At 39.7% G+C, this 23,685-nt stretch overlaps 1 protein-coding gene across 2 annotated transcripts; it reads right to left on the bottom strand.

Moving 5' to 3' along the window:
* Positions 1–1,579: 1,579 nt before the first annotated feature.
* Positions 1,580–22,040, bottom strand: LOC110142554 (dihydrodiol dehydrogenase 3-like). 2 transcript variants are annotated; one of them, XM_020901797.2, is made up of 9 exons: positions 21,892–22,039; positions 17,008–17,175; positions 14,103–14,219; positions 9,114–9,191; positions 8,575–8,697; positions 5,697–5,806; positions 4,389–4,554; positions 4,112–4,194; positions 1,580–1,768 (listed from the first exon to the last, which is right to left on the bottom strand). In XM_020901797.2, the coding sequence occupies exons 1-9, from the start codon at positions 21,982–21,984 to the stop codon at positions 1,726–1,728; spliced, it is 981 nt and encodes a 326-aa protein (XP_020757456.2). In that variant the 5' UTR covers positions 21,985–22,039; the 3' UTR covers positions 1,580–1,725. The 2 variants fall into 2 exon arrangements, with proteins under 2 accessions (XP_020757456.2, XP_070328365.1); XM_070472264.1 differs by lacking the exon at positions 9,114–9,191 and having other exon boundaries at positions 21,892–22,040.
* Positions 22,041–23,685: the final 1,645 nt, after the last annotated feature.

Genomic DNA, 23,685 nt, shown 5'->3' with positions numbered 1-23,685 from the left:
ATGTATGTGTAAGCATATATGTGTGTGTGTGTGTGTGTGTGTGTGTGCGTGCGCTAAATTTGTTCAATCACATCCATCTTTGTGCAACCCTATGGGCTATAGACCCCCAGGCTTCTCTCTTTGTGTGATTCTCCAGGTAAGAATACTGGAGTGGGTTGCCATTTACATATATACACATACATATTTTATATATATTATATATATATATATATATACACACACACACACACACATATACCAATATATATATAGTGTATATATATATCATATATATATACATATATACATATATATACCATATATATATATACACATATACCAATCATTTTCCTATACAGAAGAAATTAACACTACATTGTAAACCAACTATACCTCAATAAAAATTTTAAATATAGATATTCTAACCGTTTTTAAAAATTAAATAAATTGAAAAGATGCACTGCTTTATAACATGCATGCATGCTCAGTGGCAAAGTCAAGTCTGACTCTTGCAACTCCATGGACTGGAGCGTACCAGGCTCCTCTGTCCATGGGATTTCCCAGGCAAGAATACTGGAGTGGATTTCCATTTCCTTCTCCAGAGGATCTTCCCAACCCAGGGATCAAGCCTGAGTCTCTTGCATTGGTATGCTGATTCTTTACCACTGAGCCACGTGGGAAGCACTATAAGAAGCAAAATATAATACTGGAAATTTTTTAGTTCATTTTTTACTGAAGAATAGTTGAGTTACAATGTTTTGCCAATTACTGCCTATATCAAAGTGACTCATTTATACACACACACACACACACACATACACATTCTTTTTCATATTATTTTCCATTATGGTTTATCATAGGATATTGAATATAGTTCCCTGTGCTGTAAGTTGGTATTTGTGCTAATCCAATCCATATGTAAAAGTTTGCATCTGCTAACCCCAACCTCCCGATCAAGCCCTCTCCCAACCCCTTCCCCTTAACAAACATCAGATAACACTTGACAGATTACAAAAGTACTTATGCTAAGTAAAAAAAAAAAAGGTATAAAACCTGTATATTGAAGATTATTTCAAATTGTAGATAAACAGGCACACACTTTTGTACAAGAGAGTCATGAAAGCATGAAACTAAATTTATATTTTATGGCAAGAAAAACTTAAACATAAAAAATTTTCTCTGCCCTTTGCACTCTTTTCTCCTCACTGTGAGTTGTGTTTCTGCATTATGCATGGACCAGACCTCCCACATCAGCAGGAACACCTGCTGAACCACGAAAAGCAACATTCTCCCAGCATCAGTAAGACTGATCCTTGAAAGATAAATTCCTTCTTGATCATGCAAGAGGTCACATGACCTACCATGATGACCCTTAGATCTGCATTATGTACAGTGTCAATAATATGTCTTTTCATGCAGAGCCCTCCGTCTTCAAAGTTACATCCCTGGGCCTTGACTTCTAGAGGACAAACAGTTTCCAGAGCGTTCTGAGATGCTCTTCCTGGGTTATAGTTCTCAAATTTGGCTCGAACAAAATTTTCCATTTCTTTCTCAGATCAGCTGATTCATTTTCAAAGGAAAACACACCAAATTTATTAAATGGGTTAATCAGAGGTTATTTTTATTTTTCATAAATCAGATTTCAAAGGTCAGAAACTTCTTTTAAACACCTCCACCAAGTACAGAAATGCTCTTCAGAGCCCTAGAGAAAAAGTTCTGGTAGAATGGATAGTGGACAGCTCACAGTCAATATTCTTCAGAAAATGGATACTCAGGGTGATCAGCCCACCTGAAAGAGAAAGAGGAGGAATAATTTATTAAATCTGTCATGTTGTCATAGAGACCATTACTCTGTGATGCAGTCACAATGGGCTAAAGCTTGAAATCCAGAAATACATCCCATCTTTTCCCCCAAGAAGCACAAGCAGGTATCTGTTCCATTAGCACATGGCTCCTGCATGTCCAGTCCCAACATTCACGTGTAATATTCACCCCACAGTGACAGGTAGTTTGACTCAGGTTACAATTTATAAGAGGGTGCAAGACCTAACAACTAACTGTGGAGATCATTTCAATACCACTTTCAACCCTAAGTGGTGAGAAGGATCACAAGTAAGGAATTCCTTGCTGTTTCTCATACATCCATTCAAAGTAATATTGAGCATATCCCAAAATACAGGGTGCTTCCATTAAGGAATTACATTAAACTGAAGAAATATTACATACACCTAAGTAATCATACCTATAAACTGTGATTACTGCTTTCTTAATTTGTATTATATGAGTACATTCATTATTTATTAATTAACATTACTGCTGTTTTCCTTCCTTATAGTCTGATTTTTCTTTCTAAATTTGTTCTTTTCTATTCAATTCATTAAAGAGTGCATCCTGAGCCATTCCATGTGCCAGGAGCTGTGCTATCGACATAAACCTACAAGGATGAGTAAGTCTAGGCATTCACAGCATAATTAAGGAGAACACAGAATACACTTAACAGTTTTTGAGAACAGAAAAGTAACTTGCTATGTTTTCTCATTTTTCATCATGTCTTTTTTCAGAATCATAATATACATATACATATGTATGTGTACACAGTAAGTTGCTCAGTTGTGCCCAACTCTTGGCGACCCTAAGGACTATAGCCCACCAGACTTCTCTGTCCATGAGATTCTCCAGGCAAGAATACTGGAGTAGGTGGCCTGCACTGCTCCAGGGGATCTTCTCACCCAGGGATTAAATGCATCTCTTGTGTCTTCTGCATTGGCAGGCAGGTTCTTTAGCACTACAACCACCTAGGAAGCCCATATACATGTATATGTATATATAAATATAAAAAAATATAACTTCTTTACAAACAAGGTGGCTTCCCAAGTAGCTCAGTGGGTAAAGAGCCTTCCATGGACAGAGAATCTCATGGACAGAGGACCCTCATGGGCTACAGTCCGTAAGGTCACAAACAGTCAGACATCACTAAAGCCTGTGAGCACTATAAACAAAAGGAGTTCTGAGATCTTTCATTTGAAACTAAAATTTCATTTCATCACTAATTTGTGTTCCCTTCTCTCTAAACTCCCTTCCAACTTCTCCCTGTTTGATTAGTATTCTGTCTTTTCAATCCTGACATCCTCCTGTAGTAATTAGGCAACTGGAATTCAATGTTAGTGACCAAGTCAAAGTCAGGGAGACAGGAGCTCCCCAGGGAATGGAACCCTGGTGGACAAAGGCTACACTGCGGTAAGTCTGAACTCAAGAAACCAGAAGACCCACACAATCTTACCTGGGGTGTGTCTTACTAAGGACACAGCAGTCACTGGAGGATCAGTTGCGCTCATGATCTCCTTATAATTCAGTTGGTGACATTTTAAGGATGAGGAAATGGGAGATGTGATGGGGGAAAGGTCAATAAAGAAATAAATTTGGAAGAAATTGATGGTGTCTTGGTAAAGAAAAGCCCACCAGGGAGAAAATCCACCAGACACTTAGCGGAGCAGGTGGAGGCAGGCTCACTGTAACCTCTCACACTGAAGCATGTTGGCCTTCATGGGCCCCTCCTCAAGAAATAATATCAACAATGCATTTACAACTGTGTTAGGATAAGCAGGAATATAATTCAGGATGGATTCCTTATTACATAGTCATTGGGTATCATTTCCTCCTGATTCTATAAAGAATTAAAGGTAAAACATTTGCATCAGTCCCTGAAAGAAGGAGCCTGGTAGGTTACAGGCCATGAGGTCCGGAAGAGTCAGACAAGACTGAGCAACTAACGCACTCACTTTCACTTTCTGAAAGAAGAGTGAACTGCAGACACTGCGCCCTCTGTGTCTGCTAGGTCCCTTGGCCCTGAGAGGAGGGACACCAGGCAAGGGATTAGAGACACAAAGTAGTGAATTCACCACGATGTCAACTCTGAGTTGTCCTGGGACCAATCACATTCTGTTGGTGAGAGACGGAGTTCTGGAGGAAACCTCTATTCTGAGGTTGGCAGGAAGCCCCTGGTTTACTCCCACACTGGAAATCAGGACTCTCTTCCAAGAATTAAGCTTTTGAAAAGCTTAGTTCCCCTGCTGACCTGCTGGCTACAAAAGAAAACAAAACAAAAAACTGTGTATGTGAAACAGTCACTTACATTAGATATTCATAATATCTTATATTTCTGTTGATGCCATCAATTGCTTCCATGTCTTCTGGAGTCAGTTCAAAGTCAAACACCTGGAAGGAAGGAAGAATCATATTAATCTCTGCCCCAAGGAGCCGGCCTCCCCCTGGAGACTGGAGGACATTTTAGATGGATGCAGATAAGAAGAGGGGACAGGGAAGTTGTGTCTGTCCAAGCCAGACAAGGAATGATCCTCTTGAAGAATATCTCTTAAGAGCCCTCTGCCCACAGCCCCACTTATCATCACCTGCATGTTCTCTTTGATCCGCTTCTTGTTGTAACTCTTGGCCAGAACCACAACCCCACGTTGAATCTGATAGCGAAGGGCAACGAGAGCTGGAGTTTGCTTGTGCTTTTGGGCAATGGCAGAGAGAACCGGGTCCTCCAAGAGAAAGGGGAGGTTTGGATCCAACCTGGAAGGAAATTCAGAAGTTCTGAGGAGCTGAGACTGAGTTTGTGAAGTTTATGAGTTTATGAAGAGGCTTCCCAAACAGACCAGTATCTCTACTCTAGACCAGTGCTTCTCAAACTGTGGTCCATGGACCAGCAACATCTGCATCACCTGGGGTCTTGTTAGAAACACAAATTCCATGGCTTAGCTGAAAACAAACTGAATCAGAACCTCAACTGTGTCACTTCCCATTCTGTATTTACAAATATCTGCAGGTGATTTGGGTGCATTATTGAGTTGAGACCAGGACTGCCAAATGCATGGATTTTGTTTCCTTTTTACTTCTCTGTGGTTGTTTTCTTCTCCAATCAGAGCTCAAAAATAAAGACAGTGGCTTGAAAAGAGAATGTGATGGAAAAGATTGCAAAATATTTTTTCCTTTAACTTACACTTGTCTCAGGTGTTGATAAAAGCTGAGTAGTCTAAAAAGGAAAACCATGCTTTTCATGATTATTTACATTGTGCAATTCTTCTACAAATGTTTATAAAATGGTTCAAATTATACTTATTTTTCAATGATGATGCACCTGGGAATTACATATTATTATCCTGATTTGGGGCTTCCTTCGTGGCTCAGATGGTAAGGAGTCCACTTGCAATGCATGTTTAATCCCTGGGTCAGGAAGATCCCATGGAGATGGTAATGGCTACCCACTCCAGTATTCTTGCCTGGAGAATTCCATGGACAAAGGAGCCTGGAGGGCTATAGTCCATGGGGTCACAAAGAGCTGACATGACTGAGCAATTAATGCTGTCCTGATTTTAGAAATAAAGTGAGGAAAGCTTGGAAAGTCTATTAGTAGTAATGTGTTCATCAGTCCATAAATAAGTAAATTATGACAAAGCTTATGTCTTAGTTTTCAAATGGGGGAATATATAGAGATTTTAAAGTAGACACTTGTGTTAAAATCTATATACAAGACAAATGCAATGTAAGAAAACTGGCTGGATGATGCAAAGACAAAAGAGAATTTCTCCCATCTGTCTTCTCTCCCCTCTGCTTGTTGAGAGTTATCTTCAAAGCACTGAGTGCAGTATGATAACATTTTCATCAAAAATAGAGTTTTAGGTAAACTCATTGTTGCCATCAATAATGTTTATTACCATTGTAATGATCGTTGGGATCCAAGAGCACCATAGGCAACGAGGACAATATCATGTGACTTGCAGAACTCCAGCAGCTTGCTCTGATTGAGATAAGGGTGACATTCCACCTGTAGAATGCCAGTATAGAGAGTGTTAGATTATATGGAAAGGTAATGGGCCAGAGAAAGCTTAAAAGTAAAAATTATATGCTAAAGAAAAATTGTGTCACATCACATTATGACTGGAACCACCAAAGAGAGAAATACTTTAAAAAGAAATTTATATTTCTGTTCTCTGAGAAGGTAAAAAATAATGACATTACTGAAAGCAAGTAATTCTATGGACCAGATCTTGGCTGCTGAACACTACTGGACACCCCTAACACACATGCTTAATTCCAGCTCTGGGACAGGAAAAGAGCTTTTAAGCCTTGGACATCAAACTATGCCAGAAAGAAAGAAATTGCACAAAGTCCTATGAAGAAATGTCTGAAGGACAAAAGAACCAGTTTGATGGGTTCCCACTGGTGACATTTGAGTAGATTTGAGAACCAAAGGGAGTTATGAATGAAAGCAAATGCAGCACACAGAGGCAATAAAAATCCCAAAGAGCAAAAAACATTTCCCACCACAGACTGTGACTATTACAACAAATCCTTTTTCAGAAACTGACAATTAATGGGGAGGAATGAAGATTTTTACACGGCTTATTGAAATGTTGTGCTTAGTCATCCAGTCATGTCCAACTCTTTGCAACCCATGGACTGTAGCACACCAGGCTCCTCTGTCCATGGACTTCTTCAGGCAAGAATACTGGAGTATGTTGCATGCCCTCCTCCAGGGGATCTTCCCAACCCAGGGATCAAACCCAGGTCTCCCTCATTGAAGGCAGATTCTTTACCATCTGAGCCACCAGAGAAGTACAAGAATACTGGAGTGAGTAACCTATCCCTTCTCCAGGGGAACTTCCTGACCCAGGAATTGAACTGTGGTCTCTTGCATTGCAGCCGATACTTCACCAGCTGAGCTACCAGCGAATAGGTATGTTTTATCCCGAATTAATGATGGAATTTTATTTTTACAATAGAATGTCAGGTCAGAAGATTAAAAAGAGCTCTTAAAATGGAAAATAATGAAAAACATTCCAATGAATGAAGGTAGAAGTCATCAATGGATTCTCAAGCATTACGTGAAAACTTGGGGGAAATCAAACTTCCCCTAATGATGGTTATTGTCCAACAGATGACTAGGTAATTTCAACAGGGAAAATACACATCTCCAAATAAAAGATCTAGCTATTAATAGCTTTACCAGGAGAACAAAGGTACTGTCACACACAGTGGGACAACTTATCACTATGTACTTCCAACCAAGGTTCATTTAAGGGACAAAGCATGAAACTGACATTTTCTTGTCAAAATACTTAACCTTAATATAGTAAGACATTCAGATTTAACTATTAATTTACATAATCTAGGATTACAGAAACAAGTTAATTAGCACCACAAAATAACAATGATAAATACATTCTATTTGTCAAAACTTGTCTGGATATCCTGGTAACATAAAGATTGAGTGACCAGTCTAAGTTAAAAGTGCTTGATAAAGATGATTCAAAGTGACATAGGAACCACAATCAGATCCAGATCAGCAAAATTATATATATATGTAATATATGTATATACATATATATATATTCTCTGCCATACTCCTAACTTTTCTAATATCTGAAATTTTTCACATGAGAACATAGGAGCAAAACAAAACTAATGCCAGGATCACATTAATTTCCAACTTTTATAATTGAGAAGATTATATATACATATATACACACATATATATAATTGATATAAATATATATTTCTTGCATTATAGAAGATTCTTTTTCCTTAACTGAAAGTTGTACCTTAAAAACTTTGGTACATATGAAATAAGACCATTGCAGAAGGATAAATACTACATGACATATATATCATATATAAGTTAAAATATATATGGAGAGGGGTCAAACTCAGAATTAAATGGTAGAGTGCTTGTCACCAGGGGGTGGGAAGTGGGAAAAACCAGGAATTGCTAATCCTAATAAATCTCAATTATGCAAGATGAATAAACTCTAGATTTGCTGTACACCACTGTCCCTAGAGTTAGTAACATTATTGTATTGTATAGTTAAAAATTTGGTAAAAGGATAGATTTCATGTTAAGTTTTCTCACAAAGTAAAAATAGAACCAAAAAAAGTAAGAGCCACAGAAAGACATAGAAAAAAATGTGTTTAACAATTTTATGCTAGAAATAGATGTGGAAACCAGAATAAGACTGAGTAAATCACAAGGTTTGCTCTAATTCCTGAGTAATCCTTCCATCCTCTAACCTGGGTGACTTTCATAGTCTCCAGCAGATTTCTCTGTACTGTGCTCCCTGTTGAAGCTGGGACACTAAGACTAAGGATTCAGGCATCCAAACTCCACACAAAGCCTTGACACCTGTCTCACCTGGTTTTTCTTTATTTACTTCCCATTCTGTATTTTCATGGTCTTCCTTCCTGTACACAGTTTGATCTGAGCACTTTCATGCTGATTTCTGGTCATGCTCTCAGCTCATAGGAACACCTCCTTCCTCTAAGTTCTGAAGGACTAGTCTAACCCCCTTCACTTCCATTACCTTCCCTCAGGCATCATCACAATTTAGCAGGAAGCTACCCCCACCTTTTCCACCCAGATCTTATCAAAGATACTGTTACAGATTCTATTCACACTGTCCAGACAGAAGGTCTGCACTCTAGAACCTTCTGTCCCCAAAGGTCGGATGAACATGAAGGGAGGACAGACAGACATCTGGCTCCAGCGCAAGAAGGAGATTCTGAAGAGCAGGAGGGAGAGGAGTAAAGGCTGCTCACCTGGTTGCAGACAGGCTTGTACTTGAGCCCCGGCTTGTTCAGGATCTTCTCCAGCTGCTTGTGGTTGAAGTTGGACACCCCGATGGACTTGGTCAGCCCTTTGTCCTTACACTTCTCCAGGGCCTGGAAGGGAGGGGTGGTGAGCAGTCATGAACAGTCACTTGGAATGGGCAATAGAACAAGATTAATGACTATAAAAAAATTATTAAAAGTGTCTCTTGTCAAGAATTAGCATTGATTATAAGGAAGAAAAAAGCGGAAGAAGTTCATGACACAAGAAGAATTACAGTATCCTCCTTAGAAAAACCCCAGAGAAGATACATCGCATGGAAGGAAATAGATGTCTGTCTTCACATTCCCAAATTCTCCTCCACTGTTCTTCTCTGTCAACATTTCAGCAATGGTTTCCTCCCCTACAACCCCAGCATCACAGCCCTTAGATTCAGGAACTGCTCAGTCTGATGGTCCACTGCCCATTCTCACAGGTGGAAGAAATGAAGGAGGTTCCCCACCTCTCTTGGCTCCTTCCCTAGACTCACCTCCCATGTGCGACAGAGATCCACTGAGTCATATATCATTTTTCCATTTTCATCTGTTGGGAAAAGTGCCTCACCTGGCTGCAATAGAAGCAATCATTTTAGAGATGTTACCAAATAATTTCTCCACACTTAGCCAGAGAGAGGGCACTGAGAGAGAGTATCAGAGGGCAGACAGATTGAAACCACAATCACAGACAACTAGCCAATCTGATCACATGGATCACAGCCTTGTCTAATTCAATGAAATTAAGCCCCCCCAAGTAGGGCCACCCAAGACAGAGGGGTCATGTTGGAGAGTTATGACAAATGTGGTCCACTGGAGAAAGGAATGCCAAAGCACTTCAGTATTCTTGCCTTTAGAATCCTATGAACACTATGAAAAGGCAAAAAGATAGGACACTGAAAGATGAACTCCCCAGGTCCATAGGTGCCCAAAATGCTACTGGAGATCAGTGGAGAAATAATTCCAGAAAGAATGAAGGGACAGAGTCAAAGCAAAAACAACACCCAGTTGTGGATGTGACTGGTGATAGAAGCAAGGTCTGATGCTGTAAAGAGCAATATTGCATAGGAACCTGGAATGTTAGGTCCATGAATCAAGGCAAATTGGAAGTGGTCAAACAGGAGATGGCAAGAGTTAATGTCGAATTCTAGGAATCAGCGAACTAAAATGGACTGGAATGGGTGAATTTAAATCAGATGACCATTATATCTACCCCTGTGGGCAGGAATCCCTTAGAAGAAATGGAGTAGCCATCATAATCACCAAAAGAGTCCAAAATTCAGTACCTGGATGCAATCTCAAAAAAGACAGAATGATCTCTGTTTGTTTCCAAGGCAAACCATTCAATATCACGGTAATCCAAGTCTATGTCCCAATCAGTAACACAGAAGAAGCTGAAGTTGAACGGTTCTATGAAGACCTACGAGACCTTTTAGAACTAACACTAATAAAAGATGTCCTTTTCATTATAGGGGACTGGAATGCAAAAGTAGGAAGTTAAGAGACACCTGGAGTAACAGGCAAGTTTGGCCTTGGAGTACAAAATGAAGTAGGGCAAAGGCTAATAGAGTTTGGCCAAGAGAACACACTGGTCATAGCAAACACCCTCTTCCAACAACAGAAGAGAAGACTCTTCACATGGACATCACCGGATGGCCAACACTGAAATCAGATTGATTATATTCTTTGCAGCCAAAATGGAGAAGCTCTATACAGTCAGCATAAATAAGACCGGGAGCTGACTGGCTCGGATCATGGACTCCTTATTGCCAAATTCAGACTTAAATTGAAGAAAGTGTGGAAAACCACTAGACCATTCAGATATGACCTAAATTAAATCCCTTATGATTATACAGTGAAAGTGAGAAATAGATTCAAGAGACTAGATCTGATAGACAGATTGCCTGATGAACTGTGGACAGAGGTTCATGACATTGTACAGGAGACAGGGAGCAAGAAAATCCCCAAGAAAAAATATGCAAAAAAGCAAAATGGATGTCTGAGGAGGCCTTACAAATAGCTGTGAAAAGAAGAGAAGTGAAAAGCAAAGGAGAAAAGGAAAGATATACCCATTTGAATGCAGAGTTCCAAAGACTAGAAGGAGAGATAAGAAAGCTTTCCTCAATGATCAGTACAAAGAAATAGAGGAAATCCATAGAATGGGAAAGACTAGAGATCTCTTCAAGAAAATCAGACATACCAAGGGAATATTTCATGCAAAGATGGGTTCAATAAATGACAGAAATGGTATAGACCTAATAGAAGCAGAAGATGTTAAGAAGAAGTGGCAAGAATACACAGAAAAACTGTACAAAAAAGATCTTCACGACTCAGATAATCATGATGGTGTGATCACTCACCTAGAGCCAGATATCCTGGAATGAGAAGTCAAGTGGGCCTTAGGAAGCATCACTGGAAACAAAGCTAGTGGAGGTGATGGAATTCCAGTTGAGCTATTTCAAATCCTAAAGGATGATGTTTTGAAAGTGCTGCATTCAATATGCCAGCAAATTTGAAAAACTCAGCAGTGGCCATGGGACTGGAAAAGATCAGTTTTCATTCCAGTCCCAAAGAAAGGCAATGCCAAAGAATATTCACACTACTGTACAATTGCACTCATCTCACACATTAGCAAAGTAATGCTCAAAATTCTCCAAGCCAGGCTTCAGCAGTGTGTGAACTGCGAACTTTCAGATGTTCAAGCTGGTTTTAGAAAAGGCAGAAGAACCAGAGATCAAATTGGCAACATCTGCTGGATCATTGAAAAATGCAAGAGAGTTCCAGAAAAACATCTATTTATGCTTTATTGAGTATGCCAAAGCCTTTGACTATGTGAATCACAATAAACTGTGGAAAATTCTGAAAGAGATGGGAATACCAGGCCACTTGACCTGCCTCTCGAGAAACCTGTATGGAGATGAGGAAGCAATAGTTAGAATTGGACATGGAACCAAAGATTGGTTCCAAATAGGAAAAGGAGTATGTCAAGGCTGTATACTGTCACCCTGCTTATTTAACTTATATACAGAATACATCATGAGAAATGCTGGGCTGGATGAAGCACAAGCTGGAATCAAGATTGCTGGGAGAAATATCAATAACCTCAGATATGCAGATGACACCACCCTTATGGCAGAAAGTGAAGATGAACTAATGAGCCTCTTAATGAAAGTGAAGCAGGAGAGTGAAAATGTTGGCTTAAAGCTCAACATTCAGAAAACTAAGATCATGGCATCTGGTCCCATCACTTCATGATAAATAGATGGGGAAACAGTGGAAACAGTGGCAGACTTTATTTTGGGGGCTCCAAAATCACTGCAGATGGTGACTGCAGCCATGAAATTAAAAGACGCTTACTCCTTGGCAGGAAAGTTATGACCAGCCTAGACAGCATGTTAAAAAGCAGAGACATTAGTTTGCCAACAAAGGTCTGTCTAGTCAAGGCTATGGTTTTTCCAGTAGTCATGCATGGATGTGAGAGTTGGACTATAAAGAAAGCTGAGCACAGAAGAATTGATGCTTTTGAACTGCAGTGTTGCAGAAGAATCTTGAGAGTCCCTTGGACTGCAAGGAGATCCAACCAGTCCATCCTAAAGGAGGTCAGTCCTGGGTGTTCATTGGAAGGACTGATGTTGAAGCTGATGCTCCAATACTTTGGCCACGTGATGGGAAGAGTTGACTCATTGGAAAAGACCCTGATGCTGGCAGAGATTGGGGGCAGGAGGAGAAGGGGACGACAGAGGATGAGATGGTTGCATGGCATCACTGACTCGATGGACATGAGTCTAATTAAACTCCGGGAGTTTGTGATGGACAGGGAGGCCTGGCGTGCTGCAGTCCATGGGGTTGCAAAGAGTAGGACGCAACTGAGTGACTGAACAGAACATTAAGCCAGCTTGCCTCGCACATCTGGGACTAGGACGCTAAACCTACATGAGGTATGTTTACAACATTCCGGATACTAATATTTGCAAAGTGGCTTGCAAATGGAGTTATCAGCAATGTTTTTAAAAGGCTATTTTCCACTAATCTCTTATATTTATTGTATATTTTGATATATATTATTTCCCTACATTCTCCTGGGAACTGTCAGTGCCTTAAGTGAAATTTTTTCTCCCCCTTATACTTTCCTCTTGCAAAATGCCTCTATTGTGCAGGAAGTAACAGTAAATTTTGCCTTACTGCTGGCATAAAAATTCCCATTTTGACCTGGACTAAATATCAGAATTCCTTCGCACTCTGAACATCAGATAGCTTCAGGACATACACATGAACCAGCAAGGTTCTCCTTAGACTGATAAGTTATGTGGAAGATGCAGACATACTCTCAAATATTCTCAATTGATGAAGCTTGAACTGATCAAGGTCAATCTGCCAGTGACAGAAAGTGCTGAGAAAAGCATCAAGCAAATCAAGAGTGATGTTATTACAAGAAACAAAAAACCAGAGACATTTCTCTCAAGTATTAGGAATCCTGAAATCTATGTAGATGGGAATTACCATCTACATAGTCCTATAAACTCTTTGGCAAAGGATGACTTGAGTAGAATTCTGTATATTCTGTATTCTAAAAATGAGTTCTTCATAATAGACTTTGTTCTTGTTACTTCGCTTTGGCTGTACCATGAAACCCATGCTATATTCTAAAAATGAGTTCTTCAAAATAGACTTTGTTCTTGTTACTTTGCTTTGGCTGTGCCATGAAACCCATGCTGTATTCTAAAAATGAGTTCTTCATAATAGACTTTGTTCTTGTTACTTTGCTTTGGCTGTACCATGAAACCCATGCTGTATTCTAAAAATGAGTTCTTCATAATAGACTGTTCTTGTTACTTTGCTTTGGCTGTGCCATGAAACCCATGCTGTATCAGTTCCTCAGGAATTGAAACCACTCCCTCAAAACACCCTGACTCAGCAATGAAAGTACACAGTCCTAACCACTGAAACAACTGGAAAAATTCCCCTCCACATAATATAGTTCTTAATGGCTAAGTGCAGTCTGCAAACACCACTGTGAACACAGGTGACAGTGGGCAAGGTCTACCGAGTCCTGAGAAGACTGTGAGGTTTAGACTCACCCAGAAGGGCACCTCCAAATCCACAAAATGTGAAAGGGTGAAAGATGAGAAGACCTCATCCTGTTCAGGTGTGAGGCTGTGTCAGTGCTCAGCACTCTTTCCCGAACTCTGTAGTGAGATCCCCAGACTCTGAGTCCTAATCAGCGCCATGCACAGAACTTGCCTATTTCTACTACCTCAAGATTTTGAGGCCTAGAGACTTAGATTATTTAATTCATTTCTCTGGAGGCAGGTAAGAGATTCAAAGAACCTCCCCAAAATGATGATCACAAATGATTATTTAGGCGATTCCACTCTAGTGTAATCTTTCCTTCAAACCTACTAAGAAAAATCTTGTCAACCATCCATGCAAGTTATAGATATTCTGACCCAAGAAATAAAACAGAGCTGATCACACAAATCACCTACCACCAGAGCCACTGGCTGATGAATAATATAGAGATCGACATATTCCAGTTGAAGATCTTTCAGTGACTTTTCCAAGGCTGGTTGGACCAACTCTGGTCGAAGGAAAGTGGACCAAACCTGCAGAGATTAAACAAAGGAAGCTGTGGGAAATGATTGCTGCATGTAATTGTGCTTGTCTCCTGTAACTTAATAATTAGACGTTATTATTGGTTAGAAAGAGATGACCATGGGAAAAACTGTTCCATTTCTTCTTGAGTTCCATTCTTCATCTAATCTAGCCATATAAATTTCATTATTTGATTGAATTTGTCATCAGTACATCTTTCACAATGGAATTAAATGAATCAAGATATAAATAACTTTATCAAATAATTACCATTCCCATCAACTGAATTATGCTTGATAGAGTGTAAAAGCACAAACTTAGTCTAATTTGATCAAATAATCCATCTTCTCAAAGTTAATTAATATCTTGTTTACATAACTGTATGGAAACGTGCTTGGAACACATTAATATGAGCAGAACATAATTTGAGACACTTTGGCTAGATTTTGTGTAATGCACAACGTGCCTCTCAAATGCTCTCTTGCTCTTGGAGATGAGAACTGAGACACAGATTGTGAAGAAATTTGAGAAGTCTCCCAGATGATAAGAAAAGCTATAATCTGCTCCCAGGTTGTCTGGGAGTAAAGTAAGTAAAGTATTCATTAAGTAAATGTAGTATAGTTTTAGTCACTCAATTGTGTCCGAATCTTTGTGACCCCTGGACTGTAGCCCACGAGGCTCATTTTTCCATCGGATTCCCAGGCAACAATACTGGAATGGGTAGCCATTTCCCTCTCCAGTGGATCTTCCTAACCCAGGGATCGAACTCACATCTCCTGCAATTTCAGACAGATTCTTAACCATCTGAGCCACCAGGGAAGCCCTGATTCATTAGCCCGTACTAAGTCAAATGGGACAGAACTAGAACAAATAATTTCACAATTTGTATGGAAATACAAAAAACCTCAAATAGCCAAAGTAACCTTGAGAAAGAAGAATGAAACTGGAGGAATCAACCTGCCTGACTTCAGACTATACTACAAAGCCACAGTCATCAAGACAGTATGGTACTGGCACAAAGACAGAAATAGAGATCAATGGAACAGAATAGAAAACCCAGAGATTAATCCATGAACCTATGGTCACCTTATCTTCGACAAAGGAGGCAAGGATATACAATGGAAAAAAGACAACCTCTTTAACAAGTGGTGCTGGGAAAACTGGTCAACCACCTGTAAAAGAATGAAACTAGAACACTTTCTCACACCATACACAAAAATAAACTCAAAATGGATTAAAGATCTAAATGTAAGACCAGAAACTATAAAACTCCTAGAGGAGAACATAGGCAAAACACTCTCTGACATAAATCACAGCAAGATCCTCTATGACTCACATCCCAGAATTTTAGAAACAAAAGCAAAAATAAAAAATTGGGACCTAATGAAACTTAAAAGCTTTTGCACAACAAAGGAAACTATAAGCAAGGTGAAAAGACAGCCCTCAGATTGGGAGAAAATAATAGCAAACGAAGCAACAGACAAAGGATTAATCTCAAAAATATACAAGCAACTCCTCTGGCTCAACTCCAGAAAATTAAATGACCCAATCCAAAAATGGGCCAAAGAACTAAACAGACATTTCTCCAAAGAAGACATGCAGGTGGCTAACAAACACATGAAAAGATGCTCAACATCACTCATTATCAGAGAAATGCAAATCTAAACCACAATGAGGTACCATTACACTCCAGTCAGGATGGCTGCTATCCAAAAGTCTACAAGCAATAAATGCTGGAGAGGGTGTGGAGAAAAGGGAACCCTCTTACACTGTTGATGGGAATGCAAATTAGTACAGCCACTATGGAAAACAGTGTGGAGATTTCTTAAAAAGCTGGAAATAGAACTGCCATATGACCGAGCAATCCCACTCCTGGGCATACACACCAAGGAAACCAGATCTGAAAGAGACACGTGCACCCCAATGTTCATCGCAGCACTGTTTATAATAGCCAGGACATGGAAGCAACCCAGATGCCCATCAGCAGACGAATGGATGAGGAAGCTGTGGTACATATACACCATGGAATATTACTCAGCCATTAAAAAGAATTCATTTGAATCAGTTCTAATGAGATGGATGAAACTGGAACCCATTATACAGAGCTAAGTAAGCCAGAAAGATAAAGACCATTACAGTATACTAACACATACATATGGACTTTAGAAAGATGGTAACGATGGCCCTATATGCAGAACAGAAAAAGAGACTCAGATGTATAGAACAGACTTGTGGACTCTGGGAGAAGGCGAGGGTGGGATGTTTCAAGAGAACAGCATCGAAACATGTATATTATCTAGGGTGAAACAGATAACCAGCCCAGGTTGGGTACATGAGACAAGTGCTCGGGCCTGGTGCACTGGGAAGACCCAGAGGGATGGGGTGGAGAGGGAGGTGGGAGGGGGGACCGGGATGGGGAATACATGTAAATCCATAGCTAATTCATTTCAGTGTGTGACAAAAACCACTGCAATGTTGTAAAGTAATTAGCCTCCAACTAATAAAAATAAATGAAAAAAAAGTCACATGGCTCTGCTCTCGGTTCAAAGAAGTAAAGTGAGTTTAATTTAAAATTAAAATTTGAACACAGCAATGATGAGAAAGTTACAATTACTCTCTTTGAGGGGGCACAGTGAGAGGAGAAGGATACTAAGTTTAAGGTACTAGATTTAATATGTGTGGGAAAAGAAGGGGTACCAATAAGCACTGTTCAGCAAACTACTGATCCTATTACATAATTGTCATCTGCCCCCAGTCACTTGCACACACATGCACACACACACACAGCACACACAGAACCTTTGAAGTGTAGAATATGTCTTCTCTCTTCACAGTGCCATCTTCAATCTTGCTTCGAATGGCTTGGCCAACCTGCTCTTCATTTTGGTACAAATGAGCACAGTCAATATGGCGAAATCCAACCTCTATAGCAAATTTGGTGACCTCCAGAGCTTCACTCTTAGGAACCTATGTAAGCAAGAAAAGCAGTTGTTGAATATTCACATGATTAAGAGATTGCTAAGGCACAAGCTTGATCATACTAAGAACCAACATTTCTTTATGCCTTTGTTTAGCTCTTTATATGTGGTGATGGGCCCATGACAGTTTCCCTGAACGTTCCTGGTCAGCGATTAAATGGGCACCCAGGAACCCTTCAACCCCAGGTGATCAGTAGTTGATCACAGGTATCAGAGGACTCCAAGCCCACCACCAGTTTCAGTGATTTGCTGGAAGAACCCAAAGGACTCATAATAAAATTGTAGTCATGGATAGGATTTGTACTGTGAGATGTCTGAAGCAAAATCAACAAAGGTACAAGGTGTATGATAAAAACATCAAGACTGGACTGTACCCCATGAGACTCCTCTGTCTATGGGGTTCCCAGGCAAGAATACTGGAGTTGGCTGCCAGCTCCCGCTCCAGGGGGTCTTCCCAGCCCAAGGATCGAACTCAGGTCTCCCAACTTTTCAGGCAGATTCTTTACCATCTGAGCCACCAGGGAAGCCCTGATTCATTAGCCCATATTAAATCACACTGCTCTGGTCTAGGTTCAAAGAAATAAAGTGACTTTATTTATTTTTTTCATTTATTTTTATTCGTTGGAGACTAATTACTTAACAACATTGTAGTGGTTTTTGCCATACATTGACATGAATCAGCCATGGATTTATATGTATTCCCCATCCCGATTCCCCCCCCCCACCCCCCGTCCAACCTCCCTCTCCATCCCATCCCTCTGGGTCTTCCCAGTGCACCAGCCCTGAGCACCCATCTCATGTATCCAACCTGGGCTGGTGATCTGTTTCACCCTTGATAGTATACTTGTTTCAGTGCTGTTCTCTCTGAACATCCCACCCTTGCCTTCTCCCACAGAGTCTAAAAGTCTGTTCTGTACATCTGTGTCTCTTTTTCTGTTTTGCATATAGGGTTATCGTTACCATCTTCCTAAATTCCATATATATGTGTTAGTATACTGTGTTGGTCTTTATCTTTCTGGCTTACTTCAATCTGTATAATGGGCTCCAGTTTCATCCATCTCATTAGAACTGATTCAAGTGAATTCTTTTAATGACTGAGCAATACTCCATGGTGTATATGTACCACAGCTTCCTTATCCATTCATCTGCTGATGGGCATCTAGGTTGCTTCCATGTCCTGGCTATTAAAAACAGTGCTGTGATGAACATTGGGGTGCACGTGTCTCTTTCAGATCAGGTTTCCTTGGTGTGTATGCCCAGGAGTGGGATTGCTGGGTCATATGGCAGTTCTATTTCCAGTTTTTTAAGGAATCTCCACACTGTTCTCCATAGTGGCTGTACTAGTTTGCATTCCCACCAGCAGTGTAAGAGGGTTCCCTTTTCTCCACACCCTCTCCAGCATTTATTGCTTGTAGACTTTCGGTTAGCAGCCATTCTGACTGGCGTGTAATGGTACTTCATTAAGGTTTTGATTTGCATTTCTCTGATAATGAGTGGTGCTGAGCATCTTTTCATGTGTTTGTTAGCCACCTGTATGTCTTCTTTGGAGAAATGCCTGTTTAGATCTTTGACCCATTTTTTGATTGGGTTGTTTTTTTTTTCTGGAATTGAGCTACAGTAGTTGCTTGTATATTTTTGAGATTAATCCTTTGTCTGTTGCTTCGTTTGCTATTATTTTCTCCCATTCTGAAGGCTGACAGATTAAAATCCCTGTAGTTAACACTGACTACACTGGAAGGGGTCTATAGATATTGGTAAGTGTAAACTGTAACAAGGAGCTATCTGAAACTGAACTGAACCCACACTGCCCACAACAGCTCTGGAGAAATTCCTAGATATATTTTTACTATTTTTTTTAACTAAAAAAAAATTTTTTTCTTTTCTTTCTTTTTCTTTTTAAAATTTTTTTCTCTTTTATTTTCTTTTAAAATTCCCTATTACTCCTCTATTACTCCTTAAATTTCATTTTCATATATTTTTACTATTTTTTAATTAAAATTTTTTCCCTTTTTCTTCTTTTTTTTTCTTTTATTTTCTTTTAAAGTCCTCTATTACTCCTCTATTACTCCTTAATTTTCATTTTCATTTCACTATAACCTTGCAAAAAAAAGACCCTATTTTTAAAGCGAACTTCTATTTTTAAAGTGAACTTCATATATATTTCTTAAAGCAACTTTAATTTAAAATTAAAATTTGAACAGACCAATGATGAGAAAGTTACAATTATTCTCTTTGTGGGGTGGGGCATGATGAGAGGAGACATGTACTAGATTTAAGATACAAGTATGCGGGGAAAAACGAGTTACCAATAAGCACCATTCACCAAATTACTGATGCTATTACCTAAAGGTACCAATAAACATCTACAGCAAATAGATGAGGAAACAATTGAAACAGTGACAGACTTTATTTTCTTGGGCTCCAAGATCACTGCAGTTGGTGACTGTGGCCATGAAGACATAAAAGACCCTTGCTCCTTGGAAGAAAAGCTAGGAACAAGCTAGACAGCATATTAAAAATAGAGACATTACTTTGCCAACAGAGAACTGTCTAGTCAAAGGTATGGTTTTTCCAGTATCACATATGGATGTGAGAATTGGACCATAGAGAAAGCTGAGCACCAAAGAACTGATGCTTTTGAACTGTGCTATTGCAGAAGATTCTAGAAGGTCCCTTGGGCTGCAAGGAGATCAAACCAGTCAATCCTAAAGGAAATCAGTCCTGATTATTCATTGGAAAGACTGATGCTGAAGTTCCAATTTTTGGCCACCTGATGTGAAGAACTGACTCGTTGGAAAAGACCCTGGTGCTGGGAAAGATTGAAGGCAGGAGGAGAAGGGGATGACAGAGGATGAGATGATTGGATGGCATCACCGACTTGATAGACATGAGTTAGAGCAGGCTCTGACAGATGGGTGATGGACAGGGACGACTGGCGTGCTGCTGTCCATGGGGTCACAAAGAGTTTGGATATGACTGAGCAACTGAACTGAACTGAAATGTGTCAAGAAACCAGGTGAAAGCTTCTAAGACCTGTGTCTACACAGAAAACACCAAAGGAAAACTGTATCTATTCAATCTGTACAAAGTGATGTTCTCATGTAACTATCTAATGTTAATGATTAACACAATCAAGCTAGTTAACAGATCCTTCATCTCATATAGATAACTTTGGGGAGTGTTTGTGAGAATACTTAATATCTATTCTTTTATAAAATTTCAAAATATAACCCATTATATTTAAGTATACTCACCATGCTGTACATCAGGTCTCCAGACATTCATCGCATTACAGAAAGTCTGGACCTTTGACCAACATCTTTCCACTTTTCCTAACCTTGTCCCCAGCTTCTGGTCACCATTCCTCTACACTTTGTTTCTATCAGTTCAATTTTTTTTCTTTTTTTTGCTGGCATTGATGAATTTTATTTATTTTTTTTTCCATTTATTTTTATTAGTTGGAGGCTAATTACTTTATATCATTACAGTAGTTTTTGTCATCTATCAGTTCAATTTTTTAGATTCTATCTTTGAAGACAAAATGCCATATTTGTCTTTTTATTTCTGGCTTATTTCACTTTGCTTGCTATTCTCCAGGTTCACCTGTGTGGTTGCAAATGGTGGAAATAACTTCCCTTTTCAAGCTGAATAATATTTCAATATGTTTCTGCAATCCAGGATTTTTCATGTTTCAAGGAGGTAGATGCTTGGTCTAAGTTCCCCCTGTTGGGTCTAGTCCTGGTTTTCATGATGATCGCGTGCCTTGTGGGATGTACTGCGGAATGAACCAGAGATCTCAGTACTAGCCTGGACCTTTCCCTCCACTCATCACATTTTGCACAGTGAACAATCACTGTCCTTTGTCTGCAAAATGTCTCTGAATATTTTCTTCTATTCTATAAATTAGAAAAGTGAGATTCAAAGTTTAAAGACCAGTCCCTTGTCATAACTACATACTCTAAAGACAACATGGACAGCAAAGTTTCTGGCTTCCAGTCTAGAGACTTGCCCACTAGTCCCTCTTATGCCCAAGGACTGAGAACTATACTCTAATAAAAAGACACTACAAAACCCAAGGATAGAGTACAAAGCCTGTCCTGTAAGATTGTAGCTTATCCCCTCAAATGTATAATGTAGCTTATCCCCTCAAACTTTTTCCCATCAGAAAAAGCTTCCAAGCAGAAACAGAATCACAAGGCAAAGCATAGCTGCCATGTGTCGCCTGGACTGAGCAGGTATCCTGCAGTAGAAAAGCAAGTCGCTCCCATTAGATTTCAGTCACGTCATCTTCAGGACCTTTCACTTCAAATACTGCTCTGGGTCAAATACTACTTTGGAAGGAGGGAAGAGTTCTGGAATGAAATATACAGAGAAACCCCACCATTGCAATCCCCCTCAAAGCCAAACAGCTGACAGTCAGTGTTCTCGACAGCCGAGTCTCACCTCTTCTGACAAACTGGGAAAGACACGGAAACTGTAGAGAAACCCAGAGTAATCTTCAGGTGAGCACAGCCTCAGACCCTGATGCAGAGTGGAGACTGGATGCTCTCTCCGCTTTCACAGGGCATGGTTCTAGCCTGGTTAGTGGAACCACGAGATCCTCCCAGAGTCACACAGGAGCTCAGTGCTTGACAGACCAAGTTCTCTTCCACTCATGTTATATCCACTTACTATTTATATCTCAACCCCAAATCACTACTCTTACCTCTGGAGATGCGAAAGTGCCAAACCCCAGAACAGGCATGAAGCGGCCATCATTAAGTTTCACTTTCTTCTGGTTTTGGGGATCCATTGCCATTTCTCTAAGCAGGTTCTGATTTTTGCCTTCTGCTTTCACAATTGATAAACACCAGTATGATCACGCCCCAGCTGCACTCTCCAATGTTAGCAGATACACTGTAGGAGGAGCAAGGTCAAACCAATACCCAGGGCATAAGAAGAGGATTGAAGCCAATTAACTTGCTTGCTTCTTTATTAATGCAATTTTAAATTATATAATGATGAGATTGAAAAATTATTGATCATATGTTAGACTAGAAACTTCCACACAATTATTTTTCATTTTTACAATATTAAGCTTAATATATATCAAACATCAACTGAAAAAATTTAATTCTTTTACCATACATGCACACACATTCACAGAACCACACAATTTAAGTGAGTGTTTAATAAACATTTTATAAAATCTTATTTCTTAATAAAGAAAACCAAAGGACAATAAATTTGCCTTTTTACTTTTCCCACCAGCATAATTATGTTCTATCCAGACCCAACAATGGTGAGATCCTGACAAGAATATCAAAACCACAAATTATGACAACATGTTTATTGGAGATTGATTATTAATAGTTTTTGGATATCATGTGCATTGTGCAAAAAGACCCTTACGGGGTTAACCCTTTGACTTAGTTACATAGCCTTTAGAAAGATATCATAATGGAAATGATAATGAGTTCATATACTTTACTATCTTGCTCAATAGTTAGTCATAAATGAAGAACCTGTACACAAGTTAAATTGTAAAAAATACAGATAGAGTTAGGGAGATCAAGATGCATTGATACAATGGGATGTTGTGAAGTCAAATAAAATTTAACACGTGGAGTGATGTCAGCAAAATGGTGAGCTAGGAAGTGTTGAATTCTCCCTTGGAAATGTAACAATCAGAAACCAGATGAAAAACCTCACAGGAGCTCTGAAATAGGTCAAACAGTAGAAGTCTACAGGAACACGTTGAACACACAATCAGGAAAATCCCAGAACTGAGAGGAAGGACATTTTATTGTGTTTTTTCTCACACTTACCTCTCCCCTGACTTGAACAGTGAAGTCTTGATCTATAATGTGTGTCAGCTCTGTTCCCAGCTGCCTCCAGCAAACCAGACTGATCAGAAAAACCTTAATGCAGTGTTCTAACCTGTTTGGGGGCTGCCCAAAGACTGGTGTCTGTTTCACCTAAACCTAGGCTTAAACTGAAGAACAGCTGGAATAGCTCATTACTGTTGCAGGGGAGACTATATACATGGCGCCAGGGACAAGGAAGTAAGGGTGGAGACATAGACTAGAGCATATAAAGCCTTGAGTAAAACTGGGGTGTGGATTTTGGGGACAGAGGGCATTTTAAAACAGCCATACATCCAGGGGAATCAAAGAGGCACACCTCCTCCAGGCAAGATGCTGACTCACTCAGAAATGAACTGAGTGCCCTTAGCTTGACTACTGGGCTAATCGCAGGACTAAAGCATGCCAAGTTAACTAGTGAAGGCCAGTCAGGACATGGCACAAATCTGCAAAGACTTGTATTTTGCACTTGTTTCAGGTGCCCAATTGTGAACACATTCTCTCCCCAGACACATAAACCTCAATATGCAGCAAAGACTCACACATACAAGACACAAATATGGAACTCTTAAAAGAAAAACTAGAAGGGATGCTTCATGACACTAGATTTGGATATGTCACCAAAGCACAGGCAATTGAAGAAAAAACAGGTAAAT

This window comes from Odocoileus virginianus, chromosome 9 (assembly GCF_023699985.2).
Source record: "Odocoileus virginianus isolate 20LAN1187 ecotype Illinois chromosome 9, Ovbor_1.2, whole genome shotgun sequence".
NCBI classification, from domain to species: domain Eukaryota; kingdom Metazoa; phylum Chordata; class Mammalia; order Artiodactyla; family Cervidae; genus Odocoileus; species Odocoileus virginianus.
This window is presented reverse-complemented; position numbering and strand designations above follow the sequence as displayed.

Coding starts and splice junctions, on each gene's coding strand:
- LOC110142554 (XM_020901797.2), bottom strand. CDS start 21,984: ATGGCAATGGATCCCCAAAACCAGAAGAAAGTGAAACTTAATGATGGC. Junction 14,220..17,007: donor ACATATTCTACACTTCAAAG/GTTCTGTGTGTG, acceptor TAATCTCTGCAG/GTTTGGTCCACTTTCCTTCG. Junction 5,807..8,574: donor ACAAGCCTGTCTGCAACCAG/GTGAGCAGCCTT, acceptor GGCATTCTACAG/GTGGAATGTCACCCTTATCT.